Below are 17116 nucleotides of genomic sequence, written 5' to 3'. Positions count from 1 at the left end.
TTGGAATACTTGCAGCAACAGACATCACATTTGGAGACTGTATGTTACTCTTGCTGAGCATCAACAGTACTTTTTCTTTAAGCAATGCCCATGACCTTAAGGGAGTAAAAACCTGCCCGATGTGAATCAGAATGGGATTTCTGTGGTTGTAGTAGGTTCTTTAAAATACCACTCTATCCATTTTAATCACTCTAGGACTCATTCTTGTAGATTATTACCATGATCTGCGGAAAGGGAAGATCAGCCTCACTTGCAGCTCTACCCAGGCAAAGGACAGATTTTCTCCTTGCAGAGGCTGCTCCCCTAACTTTCTTTAGGCAATTCATCTCTCATCATATGCTCCAGTTTGCTTTCCACGTTACTGTTCACTTGATGGGTTGGGAAATGATCAATGCCAGATGCACATTCCTTTCAGACAGTAAATGCTCCTGCAGCAGTAAGCCATGTGCACCAGCTCCTTGTTTCATTAAAATCGCATATGGTTTCCATTTGCCCCTAATTGGTCTCACTTCAGCTCTGCCTTATTCTCTGAGTGGAACGCTTAGGCCTGTGGCTTCTTTGAACAATTGCACAGAGCTATGAGAAACCAGAGCCTTGTCTGTCTCAGCTTGGCTTCCTCTCATCCTGTATATACTGCGTCTACGAGTACTGGATCTGGAAGTGAGGGCTGAGCTAAATCGTATTGCACAAGTCTTACGCGGACCAGAAGAAAATTGAAAGGTGTTTTGAGACGAGCAATGTCTGACCAGCTCTTAGTCACGTGCTTGTTATTTTTATCCACTTTTTTAAAGCTGGCTTTGGAAGTGCCTTTGTGTGTTGGTTTTGACAACCATCTTTCCAACACTGCTAACTTCAGCTGAAAGCAGTTCTTACTTTGGCAGTTGTCAGTGGCACAAAACAAGGCAAAATGCACTCTGCTGAAAACATCCCTTTGGAGAGAGGTCTAAGGTTCGTCTCTACTGCACTCTGTTCATGCAACATTCACTTCCCCTCCCTTCACTTGCATCACTTTGCCTTCCTTTTATGCTGATACTTGCCTACTGCCTTTTGCCTCTAACCTGAGTTCAGCTTTCAGTACCTAGTTAAAAAATATTTAAGTGGAAAGGTGAAAACTTCTCGAAAAGGAGACAGAGAAATGGTTAGGGTGCGGGAATGATATTGGTTTTTCTTTTTGTTTCACCATAGGTTTCTCAAAGCTGTAGGCACGTTCATTATGTGGTCTGGAGTGTCTCTGCTTACATCTGTAGCAAACCTAGACTGTTTTGTTTGTGCAAGCTCTGAGACTAACTTAGCAACGTGTGTAACTCTTGTGACTCAACTAGCAACACTGTGTGCCTGTTCCAGCTAATCACTTGGCCTACCTGGCTTCCCTGAGTTTGGTAGATGTAATGGCTAGTAACAACAGATATTGTTTATTTTTTTTCTTCCTTTAGCTTCTTTGTGTTTATCACAAGGTATTTCCAGAAGCTAGTCTCCTTTGGCATAAAACATGCCATCTACACATGGCTGTAAAAGATTCTACTTATAAATGAATATGAATGCATTTCAGATCCCTCCTTTACTCCTCCTCCTTTACTCCTCCTCCTTTCAGTCTTTCCTCCATCCTCCAAACACAGTATCCATGTATGGTGGGAAAGCAAGAGAGCTAAACATCAGGAGTTAGATGCAGGGGCAGTGCTGGGCAGCTGAAGAGTCTTCAACCATATTGGAACCTGAATGAAATATCTAGAAGAGTATTTGCAGTTTCTTATTTAACAGACCTCTCCTTTCTCTCTGATTCTAATGTATTTCAAAGGGAGCTTGGGCTTCCACAGGGTGAGATGCAACACATGGAGAGGGAGAAAAATGCTTGCTACTGCTGCAATCAGAAAAATTGTATCCAGTCAATAAGACACAGGTGAAATGCCAAGCACAATCCAAGTTCTGTTTCTTTTAGGCAACATTGCGTCTTTAATTTGTAGTCTTGTTGGGAGGATTAACTTTCTCCCAGGTAAAGGCCTCCTAGAGTATTTTACATTTTTTGAAGTTATGAGAGGTCCAATGCAATCATAGTCTTGTATGAAAGAGCTGTATCAGTCCTTATTTTGCAGTCTTGGAAATCAGGAATTTCAGCTTGTGCAAACAGATTATCAGTGGCAAGGAAATCTGCAGGGATGGGAAACCAGATGAATATTTAGCAACTGCAATTGTGATCTGTTGGTTTGAACAGAGCTTGGGCCTGGGTGAAGATATTTGGTTGCCTTCCACTTTTTTTGGGTGGCCTTCAAAGAGCCTTGCTATGACACAGACAGGGAAAGTTTTTTAGATCCATAAAACAAAGGCCAAAAATAAATGTCATAGTTCTGGTTAGAAAATGGGAAGGAAAGTTATCTGGGTGTCTTGCCTTCCTGTTTTTATTTAGGCTTCTATTGTTAGTCAAAATGTTCCAACATGCTTGCTGAAGTAAGCACAAGTCCTTTCCAACATGGTATTTGTGTGACAGTTTATCTATCTGACTGGTAGAGATGATTGGTGTCAAGAATGTGCTCTTTCTCAACTAGTATTCCTCAGAGCGCTTTGAAAAGGTCAAGATTTGGGCTGCCAGTAATGAGAGCTAGTTTGTTGGTGAGGGGCATGAACCTCTTATTTCAGTACCTTCCTTTGCTTTTGTGACGAGGTTCTCTGGTGATGCTGTGTAGCAGCACAGCTGAGTTTGGCTTCTTCCAAGACAAAGGAAAAGGGGTTTGCTTTGCTCTGGTGGCTTTGGCTGGAGGTCATAATGGAATGAGGCAAGAGAAAGCTCTTCTATTTTACTTTTTTTCAGCCTTCTCCTACTTTGCAAGAAGCCTTCAAATTCAATACTCTAATTTCTAGAGGGATTCTATTTCGGTTATGCAGGAAGAGGTGACTTTCATATAGAACATCAAACAGAGTGGAAGCTCATATCTGGTTTTTTCCTTCTTCATGAATCCCCTGCAGTCATCAGCATTTCCCCTTCTGTTCTGCTTTGCTGTGGAAGTGGAAGAATGGGTGAGAGGTTGCTTTCTTGTCCCCTTTCCAAAGCAAGCCCCACCCACTTGCTTCTCATACAAGCCTACAGCCGCCAGGCGATTTAATAGATCTTCCCAAGAGGCTGCACATAGTTGGGCCAGACTTCCAGTCCAAAGGACACAACCCACTTGTAGTTATGGTCCTGTTATTACGGAGGCCAAGAGTGTTGGAAATAATTGCTAACAGATCAGCCAGAGGGGTGGAAAAAGGAATTCAGCTCATGAGAGAGAGTGAGCAAGACAGACCCAGTAATTCCGTCTTTTTAGCAGCACTGTCAGGACTAGCGCAAGAAAATCTGTGTGTAAAAGCATCCTGTCTTGACAAGGTTCAGAGACACTCCAATAAATGCCAAAATAAACTAATACCTCAGTAGTGTGCTAAGTATGATCAGGCGTCTTAAACATACGAGCTGCCTTAGTCCTGTGTGATGTGAGCCTTACAGCATGTATGAGCACAGTAAAGAGTTTTTGTGAGACAGGCTGAATGAGAGAGCTGCTAGTAAACTTTGTAAAAAGTTCTCAGTAAATTACTGTTGGAATTGAGCCCTTGTATAGTCTTTGGATGAATAAAATGGGAACCGTCCTCCTTGGCATGTCTTGTGTCTAGTGTTAAGGCAGGATTTCCAAGTGCACCATTCTTTTGGGGGTTGTTTTTGCTGTCCAGTTCCTGGTGTAGTCAGTGGCCTCGGGACAGAAGGAGCCTTTCTTCAGCCTCCTGCTCATGTTGTTGCTCCCCATATATATTTTTTTTACCATCTTTGGATGTCCTGGGATGGACTGGCAGAATAACTTGTCCCCTGTGTCTCCATTAGTAAACAACATGAATCCTCCTCATCCTTCCCTTACTTAAATACAGTGAGCATGCATCTCAGCCAACCCCATCATGTAACACTGCTCGTATTGCACAGCAATAAAATAAATCCTTGAAACAATAATGAGAAGTATAGCATGTTACTCTCTTGAGCTGTTCATGATAATTGGTCACAAGGGAAATGGGTTTGGAGCAAATCCTCGTCTCTAAAGGGTGTGTGCCTCTACTTAAAATACTGTTTATGGATGACAACCAGCCCATTTGCATGAAAGCATCTGGTTCTTGTGGTGCAGTTGGGTGTACAACTGGGATTGGTGGTGTTGGCTTGTGCGAGTGCCACTGTCCTCTCGTTAACTCAAGGTGAGATTTGTGATAGTGTCACCATCTAGTGGCTGTCCCCTCTAAAGGACACAGGCTGGACTGAACTAAGACGATTGATGCTTTTGCTGTTTGGTTGGGAAAAAGAGTTGTTACACATGTAGTAGCTAGTATGTGCCTGAATGAAATGACTTGGTAATTACAAGTCTTTTCACCATGATGTTTCCTCAGCTTGGCAAATGCTCGTCTGAATCTCCCACGTCCACTTCCCTCACATCAGTCATTGCCTTTTTTTTCTGCTCGCCTCATGAAAAGAATGCCTTCTGCTATCCCAGCTGTAAAGCCAGTACCCTCTTCTGCACAGAATCTTACCTTTAGATCTATTCTCCCTATAAATCCTTGAGAAAATGGCCACAGATTAAGGGATAAAGTTAAGGAGTGCTTGAGTTAGATCTGTGTGCATTTTGGGGAAATATAAAGGCCTTTTTCTCTTAGGCCCATTCTGATTTGTTTGCCATTATAAGACCTCATCCAGTGACATTTGGAAAAGGTGTAAGGGATTTTTATGTGTATTTGTGTGTGCATACATATACATGCAATGGTTTGTACTGTGCTAGAAATGCCAGTGAAATACAAACCATTAGCTGCTTACACTGCACTAGTCCTGCGGCAAATCTGAGCCATCTTTGTTTCCCTATGTGCGCTAAGCCAGTTTACTCTTTTTTTTCTTTTAAAAAAAAGAAAAAGTAAATGGAAAAGAGATAAATACAGTAATCATTTCTGATACATTGTTAGATCAATTTCTTGACTCCTCCAACACAGCAGGTTGTTATTTTCTTAATAATTTCTTTTGCAAATATCAGCTAAATATCTGGTTTTCTTTCCCTCTGTTCTCCTTAATTTTTTTCATCATGTCAAATGTTGAGCAGCAGCATATATGTTTTCTCCTCTTTGAGTCATGGCTGCCATGCTTATCAAGATTTATATCCTCATCTAATTTAACTTTTCATAAATAATTACAAATCACTCATGAGACCTTGCCAACTCCTCCAGTCCCACAATGTGACCCGATCTGAAACCCCAAAGTACTGAGAAACATTCATCTCAGAGTATTTTCATAGGCAGTGCTTCAAAGGAATTGTGGTTTAAAAATATGCAGCTATTTTGGTGACCACTTGTGTGGGATAAAGTTTCCCATCAGTAATAGCAGTGCTGTAATAGGGCTTCAGGGAGAAGGAAGGAGTTCAGAGGAGCAGTCGCAGCACCTTTTGCCTCATTCTGTTCAAGCAGTAGAAGCCCCCAGAAGTAAACAGTTGACTTTGTTAACGTAACATGGACTGAGTTTGCAGTAGAAATACTGTGAATTCCTGATGATTTGCAGAGGGTGAAAAATTCCTGTGGCAAGTATGCATGGCCCCTGCTCAGTTAGGACCAATCCTCTGACCAGATGTAAAGAGTGGTCCAGCAGTATAACTGGTGAGTGGTGGTTTGAAGGAGCAAAGACAGGAACTGGGGAACATGTGGCTGCAAACCTACAGCTTGGAGTTCTGTTCTCTGCAGATTTACAAGTGGTTCTGATGTGTGGAGGCTTACAGCAATGAAGCTGGACTTGCAAGAGAAACCTCTGGGCATTCCTGTCCATCCAGCATTTCTCTTCAGTTACCCAGATACATCTAATCCTCAGGGAGTGGGTATTTAGCCTCACAAAATACAAGGGGTAGACTTAAGTTGGGATAGATTTAAGCTAACAGCTTGAGTTTTCCTTTCATATGGGAAAAATGAGGCAGGATGGGTTTTTTGTTCATTCCTAGCTTTTTGGTAAAGGAAGGAGTTTACCTAGGAAAGTTACCATTTGAGTGATAAAGGCAACTTCTCTGAGATACAGAGGGCTTGACCTATTTACAAAAGGCTTGAAGTGATGGCCCACGCTAAGGTTTTTCATGTTTTTTATAGATGAATTTGCTAGGACGATTGTTCTTCTTTAATTTTACTGGGGAACAATAATCTGAAAATACAGGGATTTCTTAGTCCAGTCACAAATCCTTCCATCTGCTTGCCGAGAGTAGCATTAGTTGAAACTGGAATGCTGTTATGTGCTAGCGGGATGCATATTTTGAATCTTTGGTCGTGTGGTGAAGCTGTTGATTAGACCATAAATCAAAGTTTCTTTCTTTCTGAAGTGGCTGTGCTACTCTAACTAGATGTTAAAGGGCTGCCAAGATAACAGTGAAGTACATAAAGAAGATGGGGTTTTAAATATTTTGTCAGCAATTGGGAATGTGCCTGTCATCATTTATGGCAGCTGTGTTCTGGTTTGGAAACTCTAGTGTTTTGCATTATTGCCTTTTAGTGTATTTTTTATCATTGTCAATAAGATAAAAGATTTCATTGTTGATTTCAGATATGTTGGACAAACACCACATTTTTTAATTTCAGGATATCAAATATGCACTAGATAAAGATAAGATTTTTGACAACCTTTGCTCCAGACTCCAGCATTAGTGAAGTGCCCTGGAATTCACAAAGCCTTAAAGAAATTGTGTTCTTTTTCATTGACCCTTAGGCAGTCTGGGTTTTGTAGCATCACTGGTGGTTGTGGTGGCTGAGGGGAACAAATGCTTTTTAAAGACATTTGCAGTCTTCAAGGACATGTTTCAATGTAGCTAGTAAATTTTGAAGAAGGCAGTAAATCACAGTCTGAACAACTTGTTCAATAGCAGAATCAGTAAAATTGTACTGGCTTTTACTGCCACTGGATAATCGAAGTTTGAAAAAATTAAGAATGAAGTTTGACACTCAGTGAATGAAGGTTTTGTTGGTACATTGAATCAAAGCCAGCAGGACTGTCTTACCTGGTTTAAAATTTATTTGACAAGTCTGGCTGAAGCACAGAATATATAAATCAGAACAGAGTTTGTCTTCTTTTCACACCATCCTCACGGAACAAGCTCCAGAGCTGATCTGTATAACCAGACCTGTCTGTTGTGTATAACCTTTAAACCTGTACTTCAGATTATTCAGAAAGCTGAGACGAGCTTTTTGCCTCATTAATTTGGTCTGGGTAGTGAACAAAAACTTAGCCTCCTCTTTTTCCCATTTCTTCCAGTGGGCTTCTACAGATGTTTGAAACCCAAATGAAATGAGAAGCAACAAGGTGCCTTTGTAGCAAAACAGAGGCCAGAACTTCCTTGCTTCTCTTAGTTAGTGCTGTACTGCAAATAATAATTTGTTGCATTTTCTTGCAAAGGAGTACCTCTACCTCTTTGTCTCCCTTCCATACCTTCCTGCTTTATAATGAGTTGTTTTCTGTGATGGATTAATATGATACATTCAGCAAAACACAGATGAAGTGCTGCAAAAGATTGCTGTGAAAGCACTATCTCTGTCCTGTGCAGGGACAATCAGGACTCTCACAAGCTCAGAAGAAATGGTGCATGTAGTCTGTTTTAGCTACTGGATTTCAGTCGTGTGGAACCATTTGGCCATATATTCAGCAGATTCTGTTCCACAGAGGTGCATTGTTTGCAGTGGTGTAGCGATATAAGCTTTATACAAAAGTATCTGATATCTCCTCTTCCACAAAAAAAGGGTTTGTTGGGAATTTATATATAACTATTACGATGTCAATTGTGCCATGAATATGTTGCATTCCTTGGATTATTCTACTGGAATAATTTTCATAGCTCTTGCAATGAGAAGCTTCAGCTTCATGAATAAGACGTTAGGCAAGATTTGCAAAATTGTGTTGTAGCTTTGATATTTCTCTTGGTCGATGGAATTTTGAGTTCCTTGGGTTTGGTGGTTTTTTGGTTTGTTTTTTTTTTTTTTGTCCTATTGTTTGTATGAGTGGCATTTGGGGTTCAGGCTTTTCTAACAGTGATCCTTATTCTTGCCAGGACTGGTCTTCGCCAATATAATTTTCTGCAGTCCTTGTAAAATTAAGCCACTTCTGGTCCTTATACAGTGTGACGCTGTTATTCTAGAGGAGTGGACTTCAGCTGAATAATGCCTGCCGTGTCACTAAGCTTTGCTCCTGTGCCGAGATGAGCAGGTGATAGCAGAGCTTTTTCAAAGAGGATTGATGGAACAGTAGTTTTCGTTACGGAATGCCCCAACAATACATGAGCAGTGGAACTCTTCATTAAGCACTGACTGTAAATGATCCATTAGATCTGTATGAGAGACATCAAAATCCTTATCTATGATTGCTTGGGCTCAGTTGGCATTGCTGTGGTGCATCTGTGGTATAGTGGAGGTATCTTTGTCGGGCTGGATGCTGCATGCACACACACACACTGTGCCATAGTATCCATGAGGAAATGAAGTGCAACGTATGTGAAATCTGGTGGGTCAGCTTTAGTTTGCCTTCCAGGTGGCTTCTGGCTGGCCTGGAAGCTTTCACTGTGGACTTTGATGGTTGCTGAACAATCTATTTTTATACAGCAGCCATTTGTTCAAGGGAGCTATTTGTTGGGAGTTTTGTGGTATCAGAAAGGTGGCAGCTGTAGTGAAGCCTATAAATATGGGATATTCCCATGTGCTGTACCATAGTGTTGTGGCTATTGGGAAACAGAGGCTGCATTGGGCATCAAGAGAACAATTTTAAAGTAGTATGTTGTTGAACATCATTCCTTATGTTGAGAGTTAAGATGTTAATTACAAACTTCATCTCAGTCACTTGATGCAAAGATTTTAACCTATCTTGGTCGTAGCTATAATCTGCTTTGCAGAGGTCAGTAAGATTTCAATAAATATGCTTGCTCTTATTTCTCACACAGATCTGGATTTCCTCTAAATAAATACTTGCTTTGACATTCCATTCAATGTGCCTTTGCTGTGTGTCAGATTTAGAATAAGTTTAGAGGAAAGTTGGCCTGCATTTTTGTTTTGTTTTACAGAACAATTTATTTAACTGGCTTTTTTGAAGTAGAGGGTCTAGCCTAAATGTTGTGTAAAGTTGATTATAATTTGTTGTATTTTTCCTCTCTTATCACAGTGATCCGAGCTAAAGTTGTGGGGAAGAAACTCATGAAAGATGGACCATTTGGAACAATGCGATACACAGTCAAGCAGATGAAGGTATGTTTGCAGAAATTTTTGATAGGTTTGTTGATATGATGATTCTAATTAGCATGTAATTATGAACAGAGTTTGCATGCTTTAAATAACAGCACCTCAACTTTTCCTATTGGTCAGCCAGAACAGAAGGTAACTAGCAACTGGTAGAAGTTTGCCTGGACAGGGGAAAGGAGCAGAAAGACATCATTCCTGACATCCAGTGCTGAATACCTGAATTCTTCATTTTATTTTTAAAATTTCTGGTAGTCAAAGATGCCACATGGACTTCTCCAGATACTGGAGTCCTGTTTGTGTTCAACATACGCAGTGCTAGGCTGTGGTAATACAAGTTTTTCCATGCAGTGATTCAATTAAATTCAAGATGTGGTGGTGGTAGGGGGTCTGCCAGACTTCAGAGAGTGGTCTTTGACCTCTTCCTTTCTTGTGTTCTTTGTGACCACTAGTTAGAATCATGGCATTTTTTTTCCACATATAGAACAAATGAAACTTGTATAGTGAAGTCTTTTATATAAAATTAAAACAAACACTGTAGCTTTCAAATATCATCAACTCAGAAGAGCTGTATTGACTTGAAGGTGAAAAGAGGTACTCCTACTCCAGTTGCTTGGTTTCTCTATTCCTCTTTTCAGAGCTCTAATTCTTTGCTGTATAAACTGCACTCAACCTACTGCTTTGGACTTAGGGTTTTTTTCTTAAACTGATCCCTTATTATGTAATGCTAAAAATCAGCCTGAGATATTTTTCTTGGCTATGCCATTTCAGTCATAAGACTGGTTTATGTCTTTAAAAGAAAAAAAAAAAAAGAAAGGGAATGGAAAAGCTTGGCAGAGACTGCAGAAATCTGAAACATATTAGACAAAGTAAAGGTTCAGAAAAAAAGAGTCACTTGCCTGCCTCCTAACAGTAACTCTCTTTATAAGGCAGTTTATAGCTAAAGCATGAAAGCTGGGAGGAGGAGACGCAAAGCCTGTTTCATAAGCTGTCGCAAAACCGCACACATAGCCAAATCTGGTCCTGGCACGACTCTTCCACTGGAGTGGAATGCTTGCACTTAGAATAAGGGGGCTGAGGTGTTGGGTTTACTAATTTCCTTAGACTTAAAAATTGCTTTGTAAGATTCAAATGAAAATACATATTTGTATTGTATTGTATTTGTAACAAAGGCAACTGGTTATGTTGGCAACAGTGAGACGTTGCTGCCACTCCTTTGTTTTTGATGGCTGTCCCTGGCCTCATCAGGCTTGCAGCACCCTGTTCTGTTCTCGTCCACTTTTGTCACTCTCCAGCTCAGTTTCCTTCCTGCTCGGTTCTAAGAGTTTGGTGCTTCTTGTCCAACATATGACCATTACCAAGGTCCAGTGGTGATCTAGAATAACAGTAGTCCCCAAAATTAATTACTAACCTTTACCAACTATAACGCTAGCCTCTCTCCTAACTCGTGGTGCAGCCTGCCCCTTTGTCTGCCACTGAGCTGCAGTGTCAAAGATTTCTGGAGCAGTATTAAGCATTTCTCCTCTGACCTAAAAGCCTACAGCAGCGTCTCTGCTGTGAGTAGAAGAGGCTTCTATGTGTCTTTTGTCATGGGGAGGAGCATAAGACCAGGCAAGGTGAGCATGTTGAATGGAGCAGCACCCATGCCACTGTCAGTAGACACTGTTGTGTCAATCTTTAAATATGATATCTGAGGCTGTCCTGATTGTTTTCATTGGGTTATTCTGCAACACAGGACCAGGGTGTTTACAGCAGATATTGCAATAATCTGCAAAGTCGTTGCGCCAAGACTATAGAACAATTGCATTTTTGCAGGAGCAGTTCCACGGTGTTTTGTTAGGAAGCTACATGTCCAACAAAAGCAAGAGTGCTTATAAAGTGGAGAGCATGTGTTGGTCAAAATGCAGCTATGCCTGCTACATAGATGGTGAGTTGGTGAGATGTTGCATTGCACATTTAGCTGTGACTTTTGGCAGGAAGGAACCTGAAGCAATCAAAGTGCTCAGTAGAATTGGAATGTCTGGAGGACATAGTTCTTGATAAACAAACAAAGTGTCTTCTTTGAAACCCTGCTGTCTTTCTGCTGAGCTTAAAGGCTTCAGTATAAAGAGGGATTCAGCTCCATTCAGTAGGGGAGCTCAGAATGATGCAGCAAATCTCTCCCTTGCTCGCCCCAATGAAAGCTGACTGTCCTCCTGCTGAAAAGAAAACTAAGGAGGCCTATGGCTCTGCACAGCTGCGTGGGAACGACTCTGAAGATAAAACTAACATATCAGTGTTTTTTGGCCACCTATAAACCGGTCTGCACCTGCATATGAAAAATAAACAGGCCATTTAGTCTGTCAGTGTGTACTGAATTGCCTGTGAAAAGCACTGAGAGCCTTAAAAGGCAACAAATAATCTTTATATTTCTTTCATGTGTTCTTTGGAGTTTGCTGTGGCTGTTTCTTGCTCTCACTAACACTCCTGAACTCTTTGCTGAATTTCACAACTAAACTACTTTGGAGCCTAGACTGGAGCACAAGATCAGCCCACAGACACAGAGACCTTCAGGCTTTTTAGCATTCGGGTTTGTCGCCCAAAAAGGCCTTTTGCTTTGTCAGCCACCCTCTGCCTTCCTCCACTGCTTTCTCAAATCATTTAAGAGTATTTCAAGGTCATGAGTCGGGACTGATCTAACCTCTGCATGTTCTGTGATGCTGCAGTGCATTCTAAGAATGGCGCAAACCTATTTCAGGAAACTGCGAAGGAAACGAGGAAATAAGCTATTTCTACTTCATGTACACAAACAGTTCTGGTTGACCATGGCAGCATTCTGCATAGGCTGCCAGAAGCAAGGAGGCTTTCCTTGGTTTGTTGCTAACCTGTAAAATGAGTCTGAGGTGAAACTTGATAGCCTCCAGAGGAAAGAAGTGGGGTGGGATTAGTCTAATTTTAGACAGACTAAAATGAGGTGTTGAGTTTTTTCTGCTCCCTTGATTGTCAATGAAGAGAGACAGGAACCACCGAAGTGTAATTCAGCCCACCAGTTGTAGACAGCTATTTTCGGATGAACTGAATTGTTCTGGAGGTGCCCATCCTTGGTGTTTGACGAGAGAGGATGCCCAGTTCATATGAAGTGCCTAAATTTTAGGTAGCTGAAGCTTAGGCAAGATGACCATAAGCCTTGATACCTAGTGTGACCTCACATGAGACGGATAAAGGGAGGAACGTTGTATCCCAGGGTGGAGTTAATCATGCAGCAGGAACCACCACAAGATTTGCATGTACATTTCTGAGGCAGAATAGGGGCTGCTAAGGGGAATGCTGACACAGCTGGAAATAGAGTAGCACTAGCAAACACCACCATGTGATGCTTGCTAATAGTTTGCTCCCTGTCATTATGCTTCTGAAAATACACATTTGTGGTGACAGGAGGACGGCTAGGGTAGCAGTTAGGAGAAAGGCTAGCTTTATGGTTGGTTTTCTTCTGACTGGTCTAATAGCACTTCCAGGATATGTTATAGGTCCAAAAATAGTGCTTAAGGTATTGTTTTATTTGTTTGAAATATTCCCCCTTGCCAAATTTTTGTTTTCCTCCCCTGAGAACCAAGGTCATGGTGAATTTTCTTTAGTCATCAGAGGCTGAGGTAGGCATTGTCTGCCCACAGCGCTGGATCAATTAGGGTGACCGTTGCTGGCATTGATGAGGGTCACTGAGGGGTGACTTTTTGAGAGGCTGAGCAAGCTTCCTTCAGCAATCCTGACAGTGCTGTCCCAGATGGTGATGTGAACAGGAAATTAGGTGCAGGAATCAAAAACCAAGCTGCGGTTCAGCATCACTAGTTACTTCACAGACCATCATGATGAGCTTACTGGTGCAGAAGATGCGAGGAGTGATGGCTATAAGGGTACTGTAGGAAAGGCCTGAGCACCTTCTCAGAGGAATGATTAATTTGCCTTGTAGCCCCTTCTGCAAGGGGGAGGATGGGCTCAGCACGCGTACTTAACTAGCCCAGCACTGCTTGGAGCTTAGCACTCTGAGTGACAGATTACTTGTACTGCACATGCAGAGCACACAGCTCTCTGTGGCATAAATAATGTGCTGCCTGGAGAGACTGGGTGGCATCAGCTGTTATCTTAACTAGTCTTATCTGCTTAGATACTGTTATCATAGCTTCTTGCTGTGATGCCCGTTAGAATGGGGTCTGAAGCAATGCAGGGCTCTTCTAGAGATGAGGAACAAAAGTGTACTGAAGGCTAAATAACTCATCCAAAGACAGACAGGATGTCTGTGCCAGAACCTGTATCTCCAGCTATCTTGAGCATAATTGGAAAATCTGAGTAGATCATCCCATACCAAGAAAACGACAGAGATAAAGTATAGATTAGGCAAGGTTCAGTTCTTCCATATTCAGTGTAAGAATATGCCCTCTGCACGCTTATGGACACAAGGGTATACTCCAAACATGATCTGTGAGATTTTGTTGATACAGTACGATTAATTTAAAAAAAATTCTTTCCTTGCATATTTTCTGGGTGTAGAGGGAAGGCTGGAAAATGCAAACCCTTTAGCATGTTCTTTACTATACAAAGCACTGCTGTTACTGTGTTGGGATACAGTTATACAATTATGCTGATTTGGGTAATATAACTAAGGAGAAAAAAAGACCTGGCAGGCATTCCGTGGATGCCGAGCAGATAGTTTGAGCTCTCAGCATAGCAGAATTAGTAGAATCTTTTTTTTTTATGCAGTATCTGGGCCTAGAATGAAATCAGTTAAATAGACAGATATCCTTTCACTGACTTCACAGAGGTATGAATCATGCCCCTGACAACAGAAGGAATAGCACTGATGAATCTGTAGGAGAAAAAGATTTGTTGATTTTAAAGGAGAGGGGGAATAGTGAAAGATGAACAAATGGAGACACGCGCTTGGAGATAATAGGAGACCTCAAGAAATAAATTACGGTATGGAAGAGAATGCCACTGCTCAGATAACACAGCAGTGAGCATCTATATCTCTGGGATTGTTTGGGATTTTTTTTCTCTTTTGCCTCACTTTTATATTTACAGTTAAACTGAATATGAATATGCTTTCCATCTATAAAGCTGTCAGAGAAAAGGATAGACTGGGAAATGCTATGAACCTGTGATTGTCTCTGACTCCTATTGTTTTCATTTAAGTTTTATACATTGGCCCTTCATAAAGTTAGTAAGCAAGAAAGAGAAGCTAAATACTTTGAGAAGATAACCAAATTTTAAAGATGAAATTTGGATTAAAAAATCCTCAATATTTCAAAATTAGGATACATTTTATTGGGTGCAATGTACACATACAGGGGTTGTTTTATTGCTGTGTGAAGACTTCATTATGCTACTAACTGGCGTGCGTGAGTTTCTCTAAATTGCAGCAGTAAGGTCAGGTCAGATAGGGACACGTGCTAATTTCTCTGAATCCAACTGCCAGTATATCTGTGGGTTCATATTTCAATTAAACTGAACTGTATGTTGACCTCCTCTTAAGAATGATTGTGAAAAAGGAGAAGGAGCATAGAGGAATTATGTACACATGATATTTTCTTTATGGTGCCCATCAGTACCAGGCTAATTTTAGGAGACAGAGTAGAATTCTATTTCTGCATTTAGTTAGAGAAACATAAAAACCTTGGTGAGGTCAGCAGAAGTTGTGTATGCTAGGTGTTTGAGAAAGAGATGTCTGGCTTGATAACTTAGATCAAGTGCCAAAGGTTTGAAACTCTTACAGCAGCAACATTTGAAAATACGGTCATTGTTCAAAAGAAAAATCCCCGAATTCAGAAGAAATGGTTTAAATTGCATGAAGGAGGAAGATTCCGAACCTGAGATAATTTAATTTCTCCCTAATTTTGAGCTATACAAAGAAAAAAAAATTGTTCAGGGTGTTGGCAGAGCTTGTAATGTTGGCACCTTGCTCACTCAATGCTGCCGGAATTACTGCAAGCGGGGAAAAGTGGTTCCTGTGCTGAGTTGCAATGGTTTGTTAACAGGTGAGTGTTCTCCACCAGCAGATCTGATGAGGAGACTTGTGCCATTGGTCCCTCACCATTGTAAACACTAAAAGTTTGCGGCTTATCACCACCATCTAGAAAGAAAGATTGTGGAGAATCTAAGGAAAAACTCATCACCTTAAGAAGATTAAAGCCTTTTTATTTGTTTCTCCAGATGTATAGGGGCTTCCAGATAATGCCACATGTTCAGTACATCTACACAGAAGCCTCTGAGAGTCTTTGTGGAGTCAAGCTGGAGGTCAACAAGTACCAATATCTGATTACAGGTAAAGGACAGTATACTTCTTCGTAATCAAAACCTCTTCTGTTCTATACATACACCTGCTAAGGACATGTATGTAAGGATATGTGGGTGGATAAAGTAGACATTTGGAAGAATTTCTTCACTGTGAGAGTGGTGAGACACTGGCACAGGTTGCCCAGGGAAGTTGTGGCTGCCCCATCCCTGGAGGTGTTCAAGGCCAGGTTGGATGGGGCCTTGGGCAGCCTGCTCTAGTGGGAGGTGTCCCTGCCCATGGCAGGGGGGGTTGGAACTGGGTGATCTTTAAAGTCCCTTCCCACCCAAACTATTCTATGATTCTATGATCTATATACAGCTTCCCAAGTGTTAAGATGGTCAACAATATTTTTGCTCAGTATTCTTTAAGCTGAGAGTAATTTCACTTTCTAAATTTCCCTCTCTTTCCTGCAATATCTCTCACGCCCAGCCATGTCGTGGCAAACATACTGTATAACAGTTCACAGCTGTCAGTTCATACCTGAGCTGGCATGTCTGTAACAGGGAACTGGTTGCTCCTCAGCTGTGCCAGAAACAGAAGATCCCTTTAGGAATGAGCGGGAGAAATGCAAGCTGCTGAGATGGGGGTATGCAAGAAGATAGAGGTGTGGTAGTTGCCAAGTGTTTTTTGTAGTGAAGGTGTCAATTCACTTAGTTTTGCTCTGTTGTTGAGAGGAGCTTGACAGCTTTACTTGCCTGCATGTTGTTGCTGGTGCTTAGAGCCGGCACAACCCTCCCAATTTACAGAAGTGCTATAATCTCACTGGCCAGAGATTCCCGAACCAGTTAATAAAAAGAAAGCAGTTGTTGAACAGTGACTGAAGCCAAACACATTGAGAGCATTAGCAATCTCAGGAAACGAGAAAAGTGCTTGAGCTGAAAAGTGCTGACTTGTGACTGTGTCTCTGTTTTCAAGGCCGCGTGTATGAAGGAAAGGTTTACACTGGCCTGTGCAATTGGTATGAGAAATGGGACCGTCTGACTCTATCTCAGCGCAAAGGACTGAATCATCGTTATCATCTGGGTTGTGGATGCAAGGTATGTGCATCTCTAATTAGGTGGCGTAAAGACATTCATACTTTAGAATTCTGTTTCCCCTGGCTGGTAATACCAGTGATACCAGTGAACAGCCAGGAAGAGAAATAGAGGGCAACAATTTTTTACAGGGAAAAAACTAAAGCCCAGCTTTTGTGTTTAGATTAGAGAAGAGACAATCAAATAAAATGCAGAGTCTGTGCCTTTTTAATGCCTTGTTGGAGTTAACTGGGGTTGGGGAAGGATTTAAAAATCCCCACAGAATCCTTTGCAGGTGAATGAAATCAGGTACCAGAGGTATTGGCAAAGATAGATCCAACTTTTTTTTTGTGTAAACATTTTGAGTGCTTAAAATCTCACAGCCTGGCACTGGGAATAAGATTTTTATTCATGGCCCAAGGCCTGCAAAAACATAGACACAAGCTCAACTTTTCTGAACCTGAAAAGCCCTTTTAACTCTGGAGTTACCTGTGTATATGAAGCTAAGCACATGCTTACCGAGACCGGATTTTTGATTGGTAAGCGAGGTTGAGGGGAATGGAATTTT

At 41.4% G+C, this 17116-nt stretch overlaps 2 protein-coding genes across 2 annotated transcripts in view; one reads left to right on the top strand and one right to left on the bottom strand.

The window, feature by feature from the left end:
* The window catches only part of SYN3 (synapsin III), a 210346-nt gene that overhangs the window by 109873 nt on the left and 83357 nt on the right, over window positions 1-17116 (bottom strand). The gene's annotated exons all lie outside the window — the stretch shown is intronic.
* TIMP3 (TIMP metallopeptidase inhibitor 3) overlaps window positions 1-17116 on the top strand; it is a 38615-nt gene that overhangs the window by 16818 nt on the left and 4681 nt on the right. The window contains exons 2-4 of the mRNA XM_054074687.1: window positions 9155-9237; window positions 15412-15523; window positions 16451-16572. Of these exons, the coding sequence (XP_053930662.1) occupies window positions 9155-9237; window positions 15412-15523; window positions 16451-16572 (317 nt within the window). The remainder of the gene's footprint in view (window positions 1-9154; window positions 9238-15411; window positions 15524-16450; window positions 16573-17116) is intronic.

This window comes from Cuculus canorus, chromosome 1 (assembly GCF_017976375.1).
Source record: "Cuculus canorus isolate bCucCan1 chromosome 1, bCucCan1.pri, whole genome shotgun sequence".
Taxonomy (NCBI): domain Eukaryota; kingdom Metazoa; phylum Chordata; class Aves; order Cuculiformes; family Cuculidae; genus Cuculus; species Cuculus canorus.
This window is presented reverse-complemented; position numbering and strand designations above follow the sequence as displayed.